Source organism: Prionailurus viverrinus, chromosome A1 (assembly GCF_022837055.1).
Source record: "Prionailurus viverrinus isolate Anna chromosome A1, UM_Priviv_1.0, whole genome shotgun sequence".
In the NCBI taxonomy this organism is placed as follows: Eukaryota; Metazoa; Chordata; class Mammalia; order Carnivora; family Felidae; genus Prionailurus; species Prionailurus viverrinus.
The window spans coordinates 42,767,745-42,787,044 of NC_062561.1; the positions used below are offsets into that span (position 1 = coordinate 42,767,745).

General features: G+C 38.2%; 1 protein-coding gene across 3 annotated transcripts in view; it reads right to left on the reverse strand.

The window, feature by feature from the left end:
- Positions 1-15,382, reverse strand: part of PCDH9 (protocadherin 9) — a 928,690-nt gene extending 913,308 nt beyond the window's left edge. The window contains exons 1-3 of one of the 3 annotated variants that reach the window (XM_047867172.1): positions 14,849-15,382; positions 10,470-13,640; positions 7,936-8,054 (exon numbers count right to left, since the gene is read on the reverse strand). In XM_047867172.1, the coding sequence (XP_047723128.1) occupies positions 7,980-8,054; positions 10,470-13,505 (3,111 nt within the window). In that variant the 5' untranslated portion in view covers positions 13,506-13,640; positions 14,849-15,382 and the 3' untranslated portion in view covers positions 7,936-7,979. Of the gene's footprint in view, positions 1-7,935; positions 8,055-10,469; positions 13,641-14,848 lie in introns of those variants that run through there. The other 2 variants (XM_047867180.1, XM_047867163.1) reach the window with 2 other exon arrangements.
- Positions 15,383-19,300: the final 3,918 nt, after the last annotated feature.

Genomic DNA, 19,300 nt, shown 5'->3' on the forward strand with positions numbered 1-19,300 from the left:
GCTGAAATCATTGAGTCAAGACACTGATAAATGATATAAAGGTGTTAATTGTACTTCACTGTTAAAAAATCAAAATGGTAAAATGCAGAGTCTAACAAGGCCTATACTTCCTCATCTGTAAGTTAGACCTCCAGAAATATGAATGGAGGGTGTCAGGGAGATCATAATTTCTTAGATTGGAGAGCACGAGGACTCCTCAGCCACAAAAAATTCTTCAAACTAATTAGAGCTTTCGTCATCAGGCCGAAGATGTTACAGAGGAAAATGTGGACAGCAGCTGAAACCAAACATTCACTCTCCACATATACTTTATTCCTTTGCCCTCTGTCACAGCCGCAATGGATACAGATGTGCTTTGGGTGTCATATGCTTACCACATTTCAATATAATCTAGAGTTGGTTTACTCAGAGGTAACCTGTAAAGAACAATTTGGGGTACACTGAGTTGCCCTGTAATATATTTGTTTACTTTTTTTAAATATATAAATGGGTTGCAATCCTTTCCAGTGAAATTATATCCCTACTGAAGAAAATGTTTCAAACTAATATATAGCCTAAAAATAGTGTTTTACAAGTAAAAGTAGGCCACACATAAGGAAGAAATACCAGTGTAAAGGCAGGGCTCTGGATTGGAAATAAAAGCCATTGGCTTTAGCCATGTTACTTGGGAAAAAAAACAAACAAACAAGCAACATTTTCTGAATCTCAGTTTCTACATAAAGAATGGATTGTCTTCTTTATATGGTTATAGGAATGAAATCAATGGAACTGTTATACATACATAAAGTATGATTCCATTATCAGCTTATCTCTCAGGCTAAGTCAATATTTGCTGAATGCCTACTAAGTTCACTCTTAGGCATTGTAGATTTGGTCTTGCAAATACAAAGGTAAGAAAGGTTCAGTCTCTTACTCTAAAGAACTTTCTTACAGTTTCCTTAATTATTAAGTTTTAAATTATGATATACCAGTATTTGATTTAACTGAATTACCACTTGAGACTGAAGGATCATGAGGAACCAGGGCCGTGTTTTGAACAATCCTGAATATACGACTGGGGTTGATACTGCTTTGGCTGGAGAGGATGCACAGCCTTGCCAATAACAGATGGTCCTACAGGAATAGTTTAAACCCTGAGGAGTATTGCTTTCAGTACCATCCAGAAGTCAATAACCTTAGCTAAAGCAGAATTTAATTGTCTAAAACAGAGACTTTAGGTGTCAAAATGATTTTGCTTAATTATTACCATGTTTAAAAATCAATCAATGAATTCAACATATTTTGCCATCACTGCTTGGCAGAAGATTTTGCTGTCAAGACCAAGAATGAGCTCATGTCAAACTAAAATATCCTAACGACTGTCTGTTTTTACTACAACTTAATGTAATTTTGATACTCATTTCAATTCTGCAGCAAAAAGAATTTATTTTTATAAAATTTTGACATCTTTTTTTATGTTGGAAATTTGAAGATTAGGAATGGCAACATTAATCCATACAGTTAAATTTAGCATTATATCTTCACCTTGAAAATGGTATCAGTGAGAAGAACTCAATTTTAAAAATTGCAAAGGAAAAAATATAGATATCTTCTATTTCTAGGAAGAAAGGACACACTGTGGGTATTGTGATATCTTAGGGATGTTCTTGAGCAATATATATATATATATATATATATATATATATACACATATATATGTATATATATATGTATATACATACATTATATGGATGTATGTGTATATATATACATATATATATGGATGGATGTATATATATACATATATATGGATGGATGTATATATATATGCATCCATCCATATATATGTATATATATCAAGAAACTTATCTGTGTATTTTAAAATCTATCAAGACATTTAAGAAAGCAGACGTATATTAAGTAACATAAATGAATATAATCCACCTAGTGAATGATAAGAAATGAAGGAAAGAAAAGTTGCCAGTGCAGGTGTGTTTACAGCTGACAAACAGAGGTAAGGCTATTGTGATTCTAGGTTTCCAATGTGAAAATTGGTTCAATGACATGAATATATGACACAGGAGGGCATCAACTCACAACTCAGAACTCACTCCATTTTGTCTCCATTTGTCACTTGCACCTTCTACAAAAAGTTTCCTGCAGAATCCTGTGTAGCTGTGTATTTGAAAGTCCTCAGCGTGCAGCTGCTATCACACAGAGGCACAGATTGGTTGTATCCTTCGAATCCAAAAAAGCACTGTTTTTTTTTTCCTCAAAGAAAAGATCTACTATGGAACTACTGTCAGCAGAAGACATTTTCTTCCTATAAAAGAAAGGGTTTCATTTTATATATCCTTCTGTGTCTCCATTCTTCTCCATATTGAGGTTTGTTTAAAGAGGAAAAAAATTTAAAAAACCTCATTCACTGAATTGCGGTTGCTATTGTCTTGCACAAAAACAGTTTTGTTTTAAAAATCAATCATCTATGAAGATTCTCAGCAAGTCCACCATACCTACTGTGTACTGCACGTGGATTATATGCTCTTTCTAGTAGGCAAAAATATAGGATTTGTAAAATCATTTAAAAATATACATGGCTCTTTCCACTGATTTATACCTAACAGGGCCAAACATGTGAAGTATTGAAGAACTGCGAGGCATTTTACTGAACACTGTCATGAGGTAAATATATTGAAATACACGTATGTCTGGAATGAGATGCCGTGCTACACACACACACACTATTTACAAATGGAGCAAGGATGAATTCTAAAAATACAGCTTGAGAAATGATTCAATATCAATTCCTATGAGGATCAGAGCACTCACTTAGTAGCCAGCCCTCTTCATTATGGTAATGCTATGGTTTTATGGATACCTAGGGTTTTCATCTGATTTACTTTTGGAGGAGAGTCGACACACACAACTGAGAGTTTCTTCTCAGGAAGAGTTGAAAGCCAGATCACGGGCATCGGAGGTACCAAAGGTAAGTGTGAGCAGGCCTGCACTGTCCACTTGGAATAACTAGATTCATCAAAAAGTAAATCTGTCTATTCCAAGGCATGTGTTTGAGATTTTTATTCTTTCAGACACATCCAATGTTTCTGCTTTTGGAAAAAATAGGCAAGACTAATTCTCTAGGCTATAAATCACTCTAATGTGGAGGGAAATGTGTTAGCTGGTTGTATTACAAAGCCTTTACTTCATATTTAATAGGCACCTGCAATACCAGCATTATACAAAGCTCTCTACTTTGCAAATCTTTAAAACCCCACTTAATTTTCAGTACCGATTTCCTGCAATCTAAGAGCTTATGAAGGGTTCACTGTGTTCATACAGATCTATGCAAAATGTGCCAGAATTTCCCTGTCTGTGATGGCATTCATTTGGAGGTGAATCCCAAATTTTTATCACTGGTGTGCTTATTTCCGACCAAAATAAATATCCTTAGAATGAAAGCTGAAGATTACGAGGACAAAAAGGAGGCAAAGTAACTAGCACTGGGAGAGATATATGCAAATATCAGCTCAATGACAATTCTTCATACCATTTACAATTGAAGCTTAAAGACCCAAATACTCTGCAATCCATTAGTTTCTCAATATCCTGGAAGGGATTAGAGTATTTCTTAATCAACTGCTAACAGACTGAAAAAGGCCAGAGAGTGGATATTAACAAAGCAGGGTAATACTAAAATGCAGAGATGGCCAGATAGAAAGACAAATTGTGGAAGAATGTTAAAATATATTATACAAACATGGTAAAATCAACCCAATTTCCACCTCCTTGCAGCCCACATAATTAAAAATCTATATAAATGAATAAATGCTGAGGCTGTAATAGAATCCTTTTAAGAAAAGATAAGTTCACTTGTTAACAAATTCTGGAATAATGAGTATAACATGACTAGAAAGAATTAATCAAATATGCCCCTCAAATTGTGCTTATATCTTCACCACCCCCAACTGTACAGATGGTCCCAAGTCCATCATTTTAAATGTGATATGTGCTGACGGACCAGTAATCGATTGGACTGTTAAAATTGGGGAAATATTTAAATAATGTAAATAACAGAGAAGTATGGAAAAACCTATCCCTAATCAATGACTTCGAGTTCTGAATACCTTAAAATCATATCATGGCTCAGAAATTTCTACTAATTCCAGTACTATTCTTATCTATAGGATACAAACTGTCTAGAGGACAAAATGTGAGTGAGAGAGTAAATATGGGTTGTTTTCCCACTTTATTCCTGCCATTACCCTTTACCATTAAGGAAGGGTAGTTGTTTAACTTACTTAATGAACTTCCATTTTAATGAATCTTGGCTTAGGGAAAAAAGAATATAAATCAAAACCAAAATGTCAATCATAGTAATATGTCTTTCTTGTTCTATGTTTCTGATGACTGACAGCCCAATAGGTTTGTATCAAACAAAGGTAAAAAGCATGTGTTCCTTTCCAAATGAAATGTTTGACAGATTTAACAGCTATCTGAAATAACTGATGAAATCCTAAACAGCACAGCCTATCTCCTAATGTACATGAGAAATCTTATTTCTACATTTGGATTTTTTCCCCTGATCTGATGCAGATTCAGGGGGTCCTAACTAATACAAAGGATGTACCACATTAGCATTATTAGTTATTGAACTCCTATGCTTCCAGATATTGAAAACTTTAGAGCAAGCCCCCTGCTGCCTTGCATTCCCAAATTCTCACTAATATCTGACCTGTGATTAGAGTCATATTTTTTTTTTAATGACAAATTTTAGGGCCCTGGTATGTAGAATTCTGGAAAATCTATTAAAGATAAAATCAGCTGTCAAGAAAGCCAAAATTTAAAAACCCGTGTATTTCTAAATAATTCTTAGTTTCCAACTACCTTGACTATATAAGATATTAACTAACTTGTTAATATTAGCAAGAGACTAGTTTGAATAAAGGGTCTCCTTCAAGAAAACATCACACTAAATTCAGAGAATGCTTACTGCAGGGATTTTAAGTGAAAGTGGTAAATAATTCACTAAACTCACTTTCTTTTTTGTCTGAAATAATATGCAAGCTAAGAGTTCAACTCTGACAAAGTCAAACTGAGAAAATGCTAATAAAGGAGCAGTAAAGTTGACATGGCCCTCGATCCCATAAACACTCAGTCTGGTACCGCTAGACCAGCATGGCGTCTGTGGGGGTTAGTTAGCATTTGGACCATTTCTGCATTCCCACCTACCCCCCCCAAAAAAAATTAGAAACCAAAACAATCTGAACAATAAAATAAAATTGTGGAAACAATGCTTCTGAGAAAATAATTTACAGGTCTCACTTTCATACCTCAGTACTGTCACAGAAAATAATGTGATATGAAAAATAATTCATTAAGAGACCATTTCTAATATTTTGGGTATAGTTTATGCACATCTCACATATGTCAGTCAACATAAAAAATGAAAGTTCAAGAGTCAGACTAATTCACAATTGGTTATGAGGAAATTGGTTTTAGATTTGAGGTTTTTCATTAAATCTAAATTCTATTTTACTATTTCATGTATATTTTAATTTGAGCTATTATGAGAAGATACATTATAGCTTGAAATATTTAATAAGACTATACATATACCCAAAGAATATCACATATTCTTGGCAGTACAATACTTGCAAGGTAATTTTAGTGATGTTAAAGCCTCTTCTGTAACACCGTAAGGATGACTCACTTGAAACTAAGGGAACATCAGTTTAGAGTGTTTCTATATATAGAAATAATTGTAAAATTTAGGAGATAGTCTTTTAACTACTGAAATTGTTTTCTCTACGTTAACACGTATTCAGTAATCAGAAGACACATCTATGCTTAATACAGTGGCAACTTTTATTTTTACTCTCCTCAAGGTTATTAGCAATGAATACTAAAATGTACCTTGAATTTTATAGCTTAGCTGTATGAGGTTGAAAAAAAAATCAAGTATTTGTATCACAAATCCAAGAGGAAAGGTAGCCAGTTTGTATAGATGGCCCATCCTCATTTCAAATTCCTAAATCAATCCAAGGGGTCTGGGTTTCCTTTACCTCACAACTGACTTCTTGATCATAGGGCACTTGGCCAAAGGGAAGGAGTGGAAATAAAAATCGCAACTGATAACATTTTAAATATACTTTGCATCTTGGGGAGCAATTTTTCTCCACATACCACCTGTGTTCAACTGTCACGATATACTGCAACATTTAGTAGTTTCAAGTATCGTCACATTTTTTTTAGTAGCCTCACATTAGTTCAGATTTGCTGCCTTCACTTCTTTCAATTGCATTTTCCCACTGTTCTAAATAGCAATTCTATGACTGTCTTCTGCATTTTACGTGACACAGCACTTCAGTGGTTGTAGTGGGATTCTTCAAAAATGAAAAATAATCATAACTGTAGTATGGTATCTCTAACTGACTGGGAATAGAAGCAATTCCCTTTCTGTAGTAAAAGTACATGTATACACTTGAGTATAGCATGCACACACATTTTCAATGTTTAATTTCTTTGATACATACACAGATATACATATGAGCAAATACTCTCGATTGTGAACAGTTGAAGTCAGGATACTTAAACTCTAAAATAAGCATTTCATTTAGAAAATTAAACATGACTGTTTACCCACAACCAGACTGTAATGCAACTCTCACAGATTGTTTTATTACTGGAAGAAGTTGTCAAATGTAAATAGGTCACTTTTTTTTTTTTACATTTTCATTTATACCCCCACAAAAAGCACACTGGGGCCAAGAAAATTAATTCCCCAAGTGCTGTCAACCAGGTTGGGAAATAGCAATAAACAGCTTACTGTAAAGCCCCTCCAGCCACAATAAAAAGGCTGTCAATAAGTGAGCTGAGTGAGAGCTGGGCTGTGTACAAACAGGTACTCTGGAAATGATAATCTGAAAGGGAAAAGACCTGACGTTTCTTATTCCAATATGCTGAGGCAGTGGTTCTCAAAGTATGGTCTCTGGACTAAGCATCAGCATGCCTAGGATCTTGTCAGCAATGGAAACTTTCAGGCTTGACCCCAATGGTACTGAATCAGAACATCTGGGAGTGGGGTCCATGTTTTAAGAAACCCTCCGGATCGTTCTGAGACACCTTAAAGTTTGAGAACTTAATATCACATTTTAAAAATCACATCCACTAAGAATATATTTTCCTTTTAGAAAAATACACCAATGAGCTTTATCACTTAAAGCCCTACTGGAATTGATTATCTTGCCATCCTCTTAAACCCATAACAGTGAACTTTGCTTATTTATAAATAAATATCAAGACATGCTCTTGCTTTTCTTAAAAACGGGAAATTCCACCCAATCTGTGAATGATAAGGGTACTTCTGAAAATTCATGCAAAATAATTTGTGGAAAATCCAGTGACAGATTTGTTATGTTCAAGGAAAATGAAAGCTCAGTGAAATCGAGTGGATGAGGAATATGGTTTCCAACATTCTTTGCAGGGTCACACAAGGCAAAACAGCAGGGGAATGAAAGACAAAATAGGAACTAATGCCCTGATGGCAGAAGAGTCAGACATTATGTTTTCATTGTATCCACAACACAGATGAATGATATTTAAATTTGGTAGCCCTTTACTCAAGAATCTTGCATTTTACTCACACATCAACTAGCACCATTAAGTGAAAAAGGTATTCCTGTTCACAGCACTCTGTGCCCACTCAACTAAAAATCTTCACACATTATATGTTTATAAATTCCTTTGAAAGCTTTTGTTGTGATAAACCCTACTTTTTTCAAAATTGTGTAGCTTCAGGAGCATATTCTGTATAAAAGCAACTAGTTGAAGAGAAGGAGCTAAAAATAGAATTTTTATTTTAGCTTAACTAGAACATCTTCAGATAACACTCATGTAGTTCAGTTAAAAAAAAAAAAAAAAAACCTAAAAGGATCGTATATAATTTATGTTCTTCATTCATAGAAAATATGCCTCTTACACTAAAATTGTACATATTGCTATCACCAACACTTCTCCTTACTTCCAGTATTCCTTTTCTCCAACACTGCAATTTTTCTTTCTCGGCGTGAAAATTTCTAAAAGGTATAAGCAAAGCCATTTCAATAGCTCTTCAGCATAATACTGAATTACAGCTATGTCTGAACATCCAAATGACTACAATGAGAACTGCACAGTAACACATGGTCTCAAGGAATGTCTAAAATGCACTTTAGTTCCAGTTAGAGAATTAGTCAGCATCCTATTTTAAAGATTACATCATACAAATGTTCTTATGACTAAGCCTAAACAAAATATCTTTTCCATAATTTGCTGAAATGCACTTAACATTTATGTCACTGTACTACATAGAGTTTCAAGTTTTGTGGAGAAGTCAGAAAAAGTGGGCCCGTGCGTCAATGCTAATCCACACCACATTTACATGAAAAGAAAGATGATGTTGGAAGAATATCAGAATGTTTCTTTGGAAAACAAATTTCAGATTTTGTATGAAAAGTTCAAATCATGTTTGCTTTTTTCAAGAGAGTATGCAAATCATAAAATATCAGCATATTGTGAGTGACCTTCACCTAAAAAGTAAATAAAAAAGCCGTTTTCTTTCTTTTCATCAATAGTACCTTCATATTTAAGTCCATTAAATCCATTAAGTCCATTAGTTTCAAAAATTACTTAGCATGATTAACTATCTTATTTACCAACTTTCTTTCACAAACCTTTACTAAGCTCAGAAATCTTCTACATTTTAAAACAACCTCTCTTAAAAAGCTGATGAAGTTAACATAAAAATAAGTCTTTCCAACTTCAACTTCTATCAGATAACTTCATATGCTCCTCTAGAATTCTGACACGGACTTATTTTAATTCCTCTAATTCTGTGCCTTCAAGCTTTAAGTATATGGACTTTTAAAATGCTCTAGATATCTAATCTTTTACATTAAGAAGTAGAGATTTTAGTTGAATAATCACAGATAGACATTATGCTTACTGTTCTGGGAATATCTATGTGATTCACTGTCAAAATTACTTTTATGAATATCTTATTACCACAAAACCTTAAAGTCATTCCAGAGCAATAAACACTAGATGGTAAGAGGGAAATAGAGTTTCAATAAAACATTCTATCTCACCCCACGTCCCACATAAAAAAAGGAAAAACTCTTGAGTTTTCAAACACTGATCAACAATTGTCAATACTGTCCTGCAAATTTATTTTTGCTTTCCTTGATTTTCTGAAATCTATATGTTCCTTATTTTGAACAAATTCAGATGGGCCATCACCATAGGGGGACTCAGTACCAACAAGGGTGGAACTCAGATTAGGAAATCCTAGAAAGTTGGTGTGGTGAGAGCTAATCACAAAAGAGCAACCAAATGAATTGAAATGCTAGTTGCTCCAGAGCAACTATCATTAAATAAAAGGTATCTTTGGCTGTAGTACCAGCTTGATCCTTCCCTCCCCCCTTTCCTTGCTACTGCGGGATGGGCGCCTGGCCAGCACAAGCGACATGATACCCTAGTGCCATCTACAGGCTATTACTGACACTCAAATTTCATGGCAATAGACAAGCACCAGTGAAATAAATTAGACAGCACTGCATTTAAATCTTTATTAACAAGGAATTATTAGACCTAAGAAAAACTAATTCTGGATTTGGTTGAAATATGAGTTTCTCAGCCTCTTAATCCCTCTTCATATGGCATATTTCACAGTTTAAAATGAGTTATGACAGATCACTTATGCATTACTAAGATGGGAGAATATTTACAATGGATTCATTCTTTTCTGTATAAATTGGTTATATCAGGGAGAAAGCATTCCTTCTATTTTTTTTTCTTGAAAGAGTACTTTGGCCATTACGGACAATTTGCCAACCTTCTATTCAATACCCAATGTACTATATTACAATGAAATCATTTGAAATCAAAGAGAAGGCTTCCTATATGGCTTCGTTGCAATCTATCAACAATCATGTGCTTCACGGCTGATGTACATTTAATAAACTACTATCTTGTTTAGAGACTAAAAAAAATTAACCCCTTTAGCAACCACAGCTCCAAAATAATTATAGCGACACCTTCAAACGTCACTTAAAACTTGGGATTTGAAGGTGACTTTTTAGATCAAAAGGTAACGTGAAAATCTTGAAGCAGTCAATTTGGAAACCCCAGGAGCAGAATTTGGCATAACAGGACAGGTTTTCTTCTTCAGCAAACATTATCTTGGGACATTTTGGAATTATTTCCTCTTTTCATCTTTTGTCATTTGAAGGAAACTGGGAAGTTAAATAATTATCAGAACTCAGAAATTTCAAAGCTGTTCTAAAAATTCTTGACTGAGCCCCAGAGGAATAAAAAAAGGGGTCAAGTTTTTTTTTTCCCTCTTTATAACTAAGCTAAAGTTAGACCAAAACAAGAGACACACTGGCACGTTAATACTGGTTGACTGGGCACTTGTATGCAGTACTTATAGACCAGTAAAAGTGCTCGTTTACCTGTCTGGTGTGTAAGGGGCCCTTTGTCTTGAAGCCTCCTTGGGAACTGCACTCTGAGGCACTGAAGTGATCTGAACTAGTGGAAGAGCGTTTGGAGAGGGTGTCACAACCCCCGACAAAGGTGTTGTCCAAAGGGAGTTCCTGAATCACATGATGCTTTTTCACGGAAACCGGAGTGTCTGGTTTAAGATGAAAAGCAGGCTGTGGAGAAGCAGATTTGTAGTGCTTGGCCAGGTCAGGGCTGTTAGGCTTGAAGGTTGTTGGAGGGGCTGGGCCCCAGTCAAATCTTCCTATACTTTGCTCCTCCAGCTCAGCGGGCAGGCTTATTGTCCCATTGATAGGTTCGTGAACTGTATCGTCAGGTTTGGACTCTTCAATTGTAACAAAGTTCAAAAGAGAGCTCTTGGGAGACTTTCTTTTCTTCCTTTTCTTTTTCTTGTTTTGTTTGTTCTCCTGGTTTGGGGACATCCACTCAGCACCTTGCTTGCTCCTCTGAGCTGCTTTGAACCTCGATGCATGGCGACATCGCACCAGGACGGTGACGAAGATCACCACTATGACCACCATGGCCCCTGCGACGATGGCAATCATGATGGTGAGATAGTCCTCATTTTGATAGGGTTGGCTACTGTCCCCTATGTTCCTATCCAGTGGGGTCTCCATAGTCCTGCGAATCAAGTCATAGATATAGGAGGCATTCCCAGCGGTGTCATTAACGTAAAGAAAAACAAGCACGAGTGTGTGCAAAGACTTAGGGTATCCCAGGTCACTTATATTGACCACCAAACGGTGCAAGCCCACATCAGTAGGCGCTGGCTTCTCTTCCAGAGTGATGTTACCTGTTACTGGATCGATCCGAAACAAGCCTTTGTTGTTCCCACTCACAATTGTATACTTCAGTTCGGCGTTCATCCCAGTGTCGATATCCACTGCAAAAACTTCTGCTACCACAGAGCCAGGAATGGCTGAGAGGGGTACCAACTTAAAAGAAGTGTTGGAAGGTGGAGAAATGACAACTGGGCTATTGTCATTGACATCCATGACATTGATAGTTACTTTTGCAGTGGAGGAACGAGGTGGTTGTCCTCCATCAGTGGCTTTGACATCAAAAGTGTAGGAACTCTGCTGCTCTCTATCAAATGAGACATTTGACTTTATGACTCCAGAATAGGGATCCAGCACAAAATTATCATTGTCATTTAGAATGGAGAGAGTCACAGCTTTATTCTCTCCAGCATCTGCATCTGTCACTGTGATTACCCCCACAGTACTATACTTTGGCAGATTCTCAGACACAAAAAATTGAAAATGATTATGAGTAAACTTGGGGCTATTGTCATTCTCATCCAGAACAGTAACTATCACGGCCGCTTGGCTTTGGAGGGGAGGGGTTCCATTGTCCCTGGCAGTTACTGTAAAAATGAACCGCTCCTGTTCTTCTCTGTCAAAGACTCTGGAGGCTGTCAAAACTCCTGTCTTTCGGTCCAAATCAAAGAAGGAGGCATTCGGTCCAAGCTGATAAACAATGTCCGCATTTTTCCCACTGTCTTCATCTGTGGCACTAATAGTTGTTAAGTATAACCCACGTCGGTTGTTTTCAGAAACTGACAGCTCAATTACAGGCTGGTTGAAAATTGGTGGGTTGTCATTTTCGTCCTCAAGCTTAACCCTTACCAGGGCAGTCTGATTTAAACTGGGTTTCCCAGAATCAGAGGCAACAATTTTAAAGCTGAATTCTTTGGTGCCCTCATAGTCCAACAAAGAGGAGGTCTCTAACAAATATTGGTTATCGTATACTGCCTTCAAATGAAATGGGACCTCTCTTTCAATAAAACAGATCACTTTGCCATTCACATCTGTGTCCTTATCTGAAACTGTAATTAGGGCAATCTTTGTATTGACAGGATCTTTCTCAGATAAATACACTGTGCCATTGATGGGACTTATAATGTACCTGAGGTCTATGTTAGGAGGGTTATCATTTACATCAGTGACATTGATGGTAACCGTTGCTCGAGCAGGAGTGGAGCTGCCATCACTAGCCAGCACTGTCACTTTGTGAATGGCTGTCTCCTCTCGATCTAGGGACCTCTGAACTGTAATCAGCCCAGTAGTATTATTTAAAGCAAAGAGCCTTTTGGTTGCAGGGGCGACCTGGGCACCAAAAATGTACCGGATTTCAGCATTGCTGCCTATATCTGCATCAGTGGCATGGAGCTGAATTACAGAGGTGCCCACAGGAGCATTCTCTGGAATATGCACCTCCACTTGACCCTCTTTAAACACTGGCCTGTTGTCATTTACATCACTTACTGTGACCTGCAGTATGGCCGTGCTGGATTTCTGTGGAGTGCCTCCATCCTCTACTTTGATTTTCATCACATAGGTATCTTTCTGTTCTCTGTCCAAGTTTTGCTGAACAATCAATTGCGGCCACTTCTCTCCCTCCGGAGTTTCCACGATATCCAGTCCAAAAACACTCTGCCCATTTAACAATTCATAATGCTGTACACCATTGAAGCCTGTGTCAGGATCTGTTGCTGATGGAATTGGAAAGCGGCTGTTGATCAAAGTGTTTTCTGGAATGGAAATATTGATGACAGGGGATGGAAACATGGGGGCATTATCATTGGTATCCTTGACAATTATTTTTATTTTGATCAGCCTGAAAAAATCATTGGGGAGGATCACTACCTCAAGTTCAAAGAAACACTCGTTCTCCTCAGCATAAGAGGCTCCAGCACAGAGTTTTTCTCTGTCTATTCTATTGGAGGTTGTGAAAATTTCCCCAGTGCTACTGGATACTTTCACCAAAGGGGCATCCCCAGCTTTAGAAACCAGTCTGTAGACAAGGCTGGCACTGGTCCCTGTGGCAGCATTGATGTGAGAAATGTTCAGATCCTTTGGTATGTTTCCTATGGGCACATTTTCAGGCAATTCCTCTCTAATAGTGTAAATAAGTTCTTGAGCTATTGCGGAATCCAGCCTTAAACAGGCAATCAGAGCAGCCAACAGGTAAAAATCCCTCAGGTCCATGATAATGTATTTATTTTCTTTTCCTGGATTTTAGGGTTTAAAGGTTTCCACTGAGGAATGATGCACGAATTGCAAGAGGAAGCGTGCATGGACTGGAGGATGCATTACATCTCATCGCTTATTTGGAGACAGCCACTGTCAACACAATCGTATAGACAATATTATTCTTCAGTAAACAAAAACACACAGTCATGAAATATCACAACACATTTTCCACTGCACATTAGTAAACATGGCAGTTTGCTCTGCCACTGTTTGCAAGTTAACTCTGTGGATGAAAACACTAAATATCCACTGCTTGTTGCATTTGCCAGGAGAAAATGAAATTAATCTACTTTTGAATTAAGGACAGCTGCTATTTTTACCTGAATTCACCCACACTGTTTTTCAGGACACTGTTTAATTCAAAACATGCATTCTTGTTCTCCTCTTCCCCTCCCCCTGTCTTACCCGCCTCCTGGCTTCTAACCCACCTCCCTTAGTTTTTTTAGGTGCAAGTGAAAAACACCAAGTATTTATCTATGGTTCCTGCTAATTGCTTTGTCACATGTCAAATGTGATGTTTTCTTCTCTGCTACACTGAGTCACCTCTTTCCTCTAAAAAGACTATCTCTTCTTTCCTCCCAGTTCCTCAACTGCCTTCTAATACAATCTTACTGGGAAGCAAGCACCCGGACATGCTGCTGCAGCATCAGAAGCAATAGTCACCGGCCACTACATAGCCTCATTGCTTAAAAGCACGATACCAACACTTCAAATTTCCTACCCAGACCTTGCTCTCATTTCTCCATATTGCCAAATTATCCCCATTTGGATTAAGAAACACACTAAAACTTTTAAAAATGTATAATACAAGATTCCTCATCCTAGATGTGGAAGAGAGTGTGGAGATGGAAGTAAAACGCAGCTAACATTTCCATGTAACAGCACAATATTTTCTACTGAACATAAAAGAGGAAAAAATGCAGTTTCTTAACCCTGATCCCTGGTTATAATATGAGTAACATCTGCCACACATAAATACTGCAACCCAGTAACGCAGGTAAAAAGGCTTCTGTTTAGATGCTCCCCTAACTGCAATTTAAATGGGTGCAAGGCTCCAGGCAGCTACCTACTTGAGTAGAACTGGTCAGTTCCCAGGCTCTAATCTTATCTGCATTAGGCTGTACGGTAGCTGATGCCCGCGATTAGTTCCAGCAGAGTGATGCAGGTAGGGATGCAGATACAGCCTAGTAGGTGAGCTCTGCCCCAACCGTCTACCCAATTACAAACATCCCTCATCCACACTGAGGACATATCTAAACACAAAATTTACAATTGTGCATGCGAAACTTTACACTTACGTTAGTTGCCTCAACCTTTCCCCTTTCCCGGTATGCTGCAGTTAGGAATGATTTGTTCCAACACATAGAAAGCCATGCATCTGGTAGCACCAGTTTGGGGAGAAATCAGAAGCAGCAAAACGTTTCCTCCTTGTGAATTGTGTTGCTTCGGGCTGGCAAATTAGCAACTCCAGAGAACAAATTCACAGATTTGTCGTTAGTCATTCTCTTCACATTTTCGTCTCTATCACCACGGGGTCTGGGCTCTTCTGGTATTTAACACACACACAACATCCAGTTGCACTTCTTCAGCTCAGGGGTATTTTCCACAGCATCAGGCATACCATTTCCCTCCGATGTCAATACTGCTTAAGTCTAACTTCTGGTAGGAAACGTCAGAGTTGGGGTGATGGTGATTCTCTGGCTGCTCTCCGGGATGACAGTTGCCCGAAAAATTCCTAATCGGTTATCTCTTTCGTGCTTCAGAGACTCTAAGGCGCTCCTTCCTGTCTTGCATGCTCTCCCTCTCTCCCTTCTCCTCTGCCCCTCTCTCCTTCTCCCTCTCCTCTCTCCTCTCTGAACTGAATTTCTTGATATAACTCTCAATAAGCCCAGAGGGAGGGCGTGACTGCCAGAGCCCCGCCTCCGGCCCCTGATTGGCCCGCATCTTGCGGTGCGGGCGGCTGCAGCCAGGCACGAGGGAGGGGGCGAGGAACAAGGCGCTGACTGTCTCCCAGCCTCCCCTCCTCAGCGCCCCCTCGGCAGCCGCGAAAACCCGGAGAACTGATCCTGGCCCCGGGAGAGCCGGGCTCCAGGAGGCGCACTGAGCATGCCCAGCAGGGTTCGGCCCGGAGGGAAGTGCCGCTGCTCCCCAGGCCGGCGCGGAGGCAGCTCTCGCAGCGTGAGCCGCCCTTTGGTTTGCTCTGTGCGGCGAGGGGCAGAGAACCGCGGAGCACCGGTGGTGGGACGAGCCGGGGCGGCGCGGGAGGCAGGCGGGCAGTGCAGGCAAGGATCCGGGGAGCCTCCCACACCGCGATGGGCGGATGGTGGGGGGGAGGGGGTGCAGAGAGGGCTCATCTCCGAGAGCACATTTCGCACTTGTCTTTACTAAATGGAGGGGCCAGAATGCGAAGGGAGGGAAGAGTCAAACCAGGGTATGAGACACGATATGCGCTGTCACCCCTCAGGAGGAAGCACGGGCCAACGGATCTCCGGAGAGCGTTAAACAGACAACATGCCCGGTGCTGCAACTAGAGGCTTTTGCTGGCAGGAACATTGGCAAGAAGGGCAGAGAGGGCGGATAGCGAAAGGTCGGGACGGGATATTTGAATCTCAACCAGGACCGGAAAGAAAATTAATTTGCGCACTTTCTAGAAGCAGGGTGATGGAAGATGCCTGGGGAAAGGGAAAGTGGCAGCTTCTGGGACGCCCTTGATCAGCCCCAGGCCTGTCTGGCGTGCGGTGCAAAGTCTCGTCTCGGAGAACAGCGTGGGCCACGGCGACCTATCTTAGCTGTCCTTGCACTTCGACTCCCGCGGTGTCCAGAAACCTAGGAACCCGAGCTCGTCAGGTCGCGCGGCTGCAGCAAAACCTGCATCCAGCTCACCTAACTGCAAACTTTGCTTGTGAGAGGCTGGAAGGAGTCCCGTCCAGCTGTTCCCCAAGCTGTAGAGCATTTCCTTTCCTTTTGCACTTCTGATTGCAACTTTACATGTAGTACTTGTCTCTCCCTGTGCATTTCTGACTCCAGTTCTGTACCAAATCCTCACAGGTTTCTCCTTTTCATACAAGAGCTAAACGGAATGACTCCGGAAAGGATCAGCCTTATTCCCTAAATATTAGCCCCCGAAGCACTGTTTTCGATTGATCTTTTAAAATTAGCAAACCACGAAGATTTCTGTGGGACTCTACCCACAACGCCAGATACCTAAGTTTGAGGCATTAATAACAGTTCACTTGGAACAACACACACAAAAAATGTTTTTGAATGACCTGTAAAAGTTGTCTGAGAAAGTCTTAATGCGTGATTGAGTAACTTGTTCTAACTTAGAGGATAAAGAGTATTTGTCTTAAACCTCCGTGTTCCTCATTCTGTACTGGGCTGCAGAAGCACTAAAGACTCTGCAGTTAAGCACTATGATGGCATGTTCCTTTTGTTTCAGTACAATGTTTTGGTTGTTGTTGTTTTTTTTCCAATAAGAACAACTTAATTTTAGATATTTAAAAGTAAAAAAGGAAATCATTAAGCCTACCATTCTTAGATATTGTATAAATAATTCCATTATTTAACCAACTCATTTGGCATTACAATTTCCCCTCATCTGTGAAAATATAAGCTCCTTTTTATTCAAACTTTTCCTCTGGCGAATATTCACAATAAAAGTGCAGTACCTAAAAGCCCACTGTAAAATACATTGATCCCTTATACATAAAATAGGAAAACAGTTTATTGCAAGCAATAGGTGGATATTGTTTTTAAATAGCCTAATGACTCTTACAATAGTATTTTGTAGGATTAGAATATATGGAATGAAAAGGTCTGCTTAGGTATACAAAAGTCAAAAAAAAATTACCTGATACAATGTGAATTACAGGAATTCTTTTATTTTACTACTGATGATTATTTTGCCATTCACAAAATCTACAGTTAAAGCTAGTGCATTGTTCCAACTGTCACCTATTTTATGCTCTGAACTAGTTTAAAATAAATGAACCATCATCCTGATACATTTACAATAAACACAGCAGCACAGGCACTTTCCAGTTCATTTCATAAGCATCATGCTATCTCACCTTCTTATTCTAATCTTACTGTAGTCATTTCAAAGTTCTGTTGTAATCGCAACACATAGCTTAGCAATAATTATTTAACCTTATTACCAAGCGTAATTGTTTCTGTTTGCTAAAGAATAGCTTGACTTGTAGTCAGAACCCATTATTATCTTATACTCAATAGACGAAATCTTAGAACACAGATGAAGGTTAGGAAGAGAAAAAAAAATTATCACATGATTAAATTTACAACCATGAGACTTCAATTAATGGAAACCACAGGTCAAAGCCCCCAAAAAGAAATACATTTAGATTCTTTGCAAAGGAAATTGAACACAGAAATAAAGCTGACTTCAGTGTATTCTATTTTGTGTTTATTTAGCATATCTAAATCACTGAGATTCTTTAACCATACCAGTTTTAGCTCTTAAAGCCAGAACAGTTGAAGCTTATTGTTACCCTATTATATTCCAACTTATAAACTATAGACTGAGAACTACGATTAGAGATCTCATGAATATTCCTGGGAAAAAATAACTTGAGGCTTCTGACCAAAACACTATGTAAAACATGTGCATAATGAGAGCTGCTCACAATTCACCTCTACTTTTTGAAAGTTGTGTCAACAGAATTATGAACTTGGGAAATAGTAATTTTAGTTTTCGTAGGGGAATATATTGTGGTTTTTTTTTTACTGCATTTTAATTGTTTTTCCTTAGTGAATTGAATAAAATATTAGATTTCCAATTATGACTTCCAATACAGATCTTCCAAGATGTATTCTAGACTTCCAGTTAGATCTCTTTTAACCATTATTCATCTTTGTTAGTGCATGTGTTATAGAGCCGGGAATCACGATATTCTCACCTGTGTTGTACCTGATTAGTACTTTAGGAATTATGTCATCTGGGCTATATTAAAATTGCCTTAGTGTTCTCTCTGCATTATGTAAGTCATGGGACACTTACAAAGCTAAGTCACCTTCAGCCAGCTAACTGAAAACTAAAATGCTATTACAGACTTATGTTGAAAAAGATGTCAGGTTGAAATTATTATATTCTGAAATTTTAATGTTGTTCTGTTTATATATATTAAACAATAGTTTCCATGTAATGGCACTTAATAACTTAAATTATGAAGTTTAATTGGATTTTCATCTGATTTTCTAGTTATCACTCAGCATTTTAAAATTACATTTCATATCAATTGTAAAGGCTTCTTTAAGAAACAATTTATACAAGAAACAGACTGTGGTACTTGGAATGATCAAATGAACTCAAGGATTTCAGAACTAAAACTTTCGACTCTAATATACTAGTTCTATATTGTAATCAAAGTTAAAAATTAAAAAATATTTCCATGCCCTATATTTCTAAAGTTCCTTTAATCTAGATGTCTTATTGTGTCTGACACACATTAATCAATCAATCACAGGGGCTCTTACCTCACAGCAGGTATTATTGTCCCAATTTCACAAAAGATGCTAGACTATTGTACCCTACTTCTGGGGGAGAATTGTGTGAAGAATACTAAGGGTTATTTGTATTATCACTGTTTAGAAAATGACAATGCAGAATTCTAACACCACAAAAAGAAAATTAACACCTTTTAAGCCTGTGCAAACTGGTTAAGTGTAGTAAGCTTCTTGAATAATTCTTTTGCTTCACTATTAGCTTTTTCTTTGAATACTTTTTTTTTTCT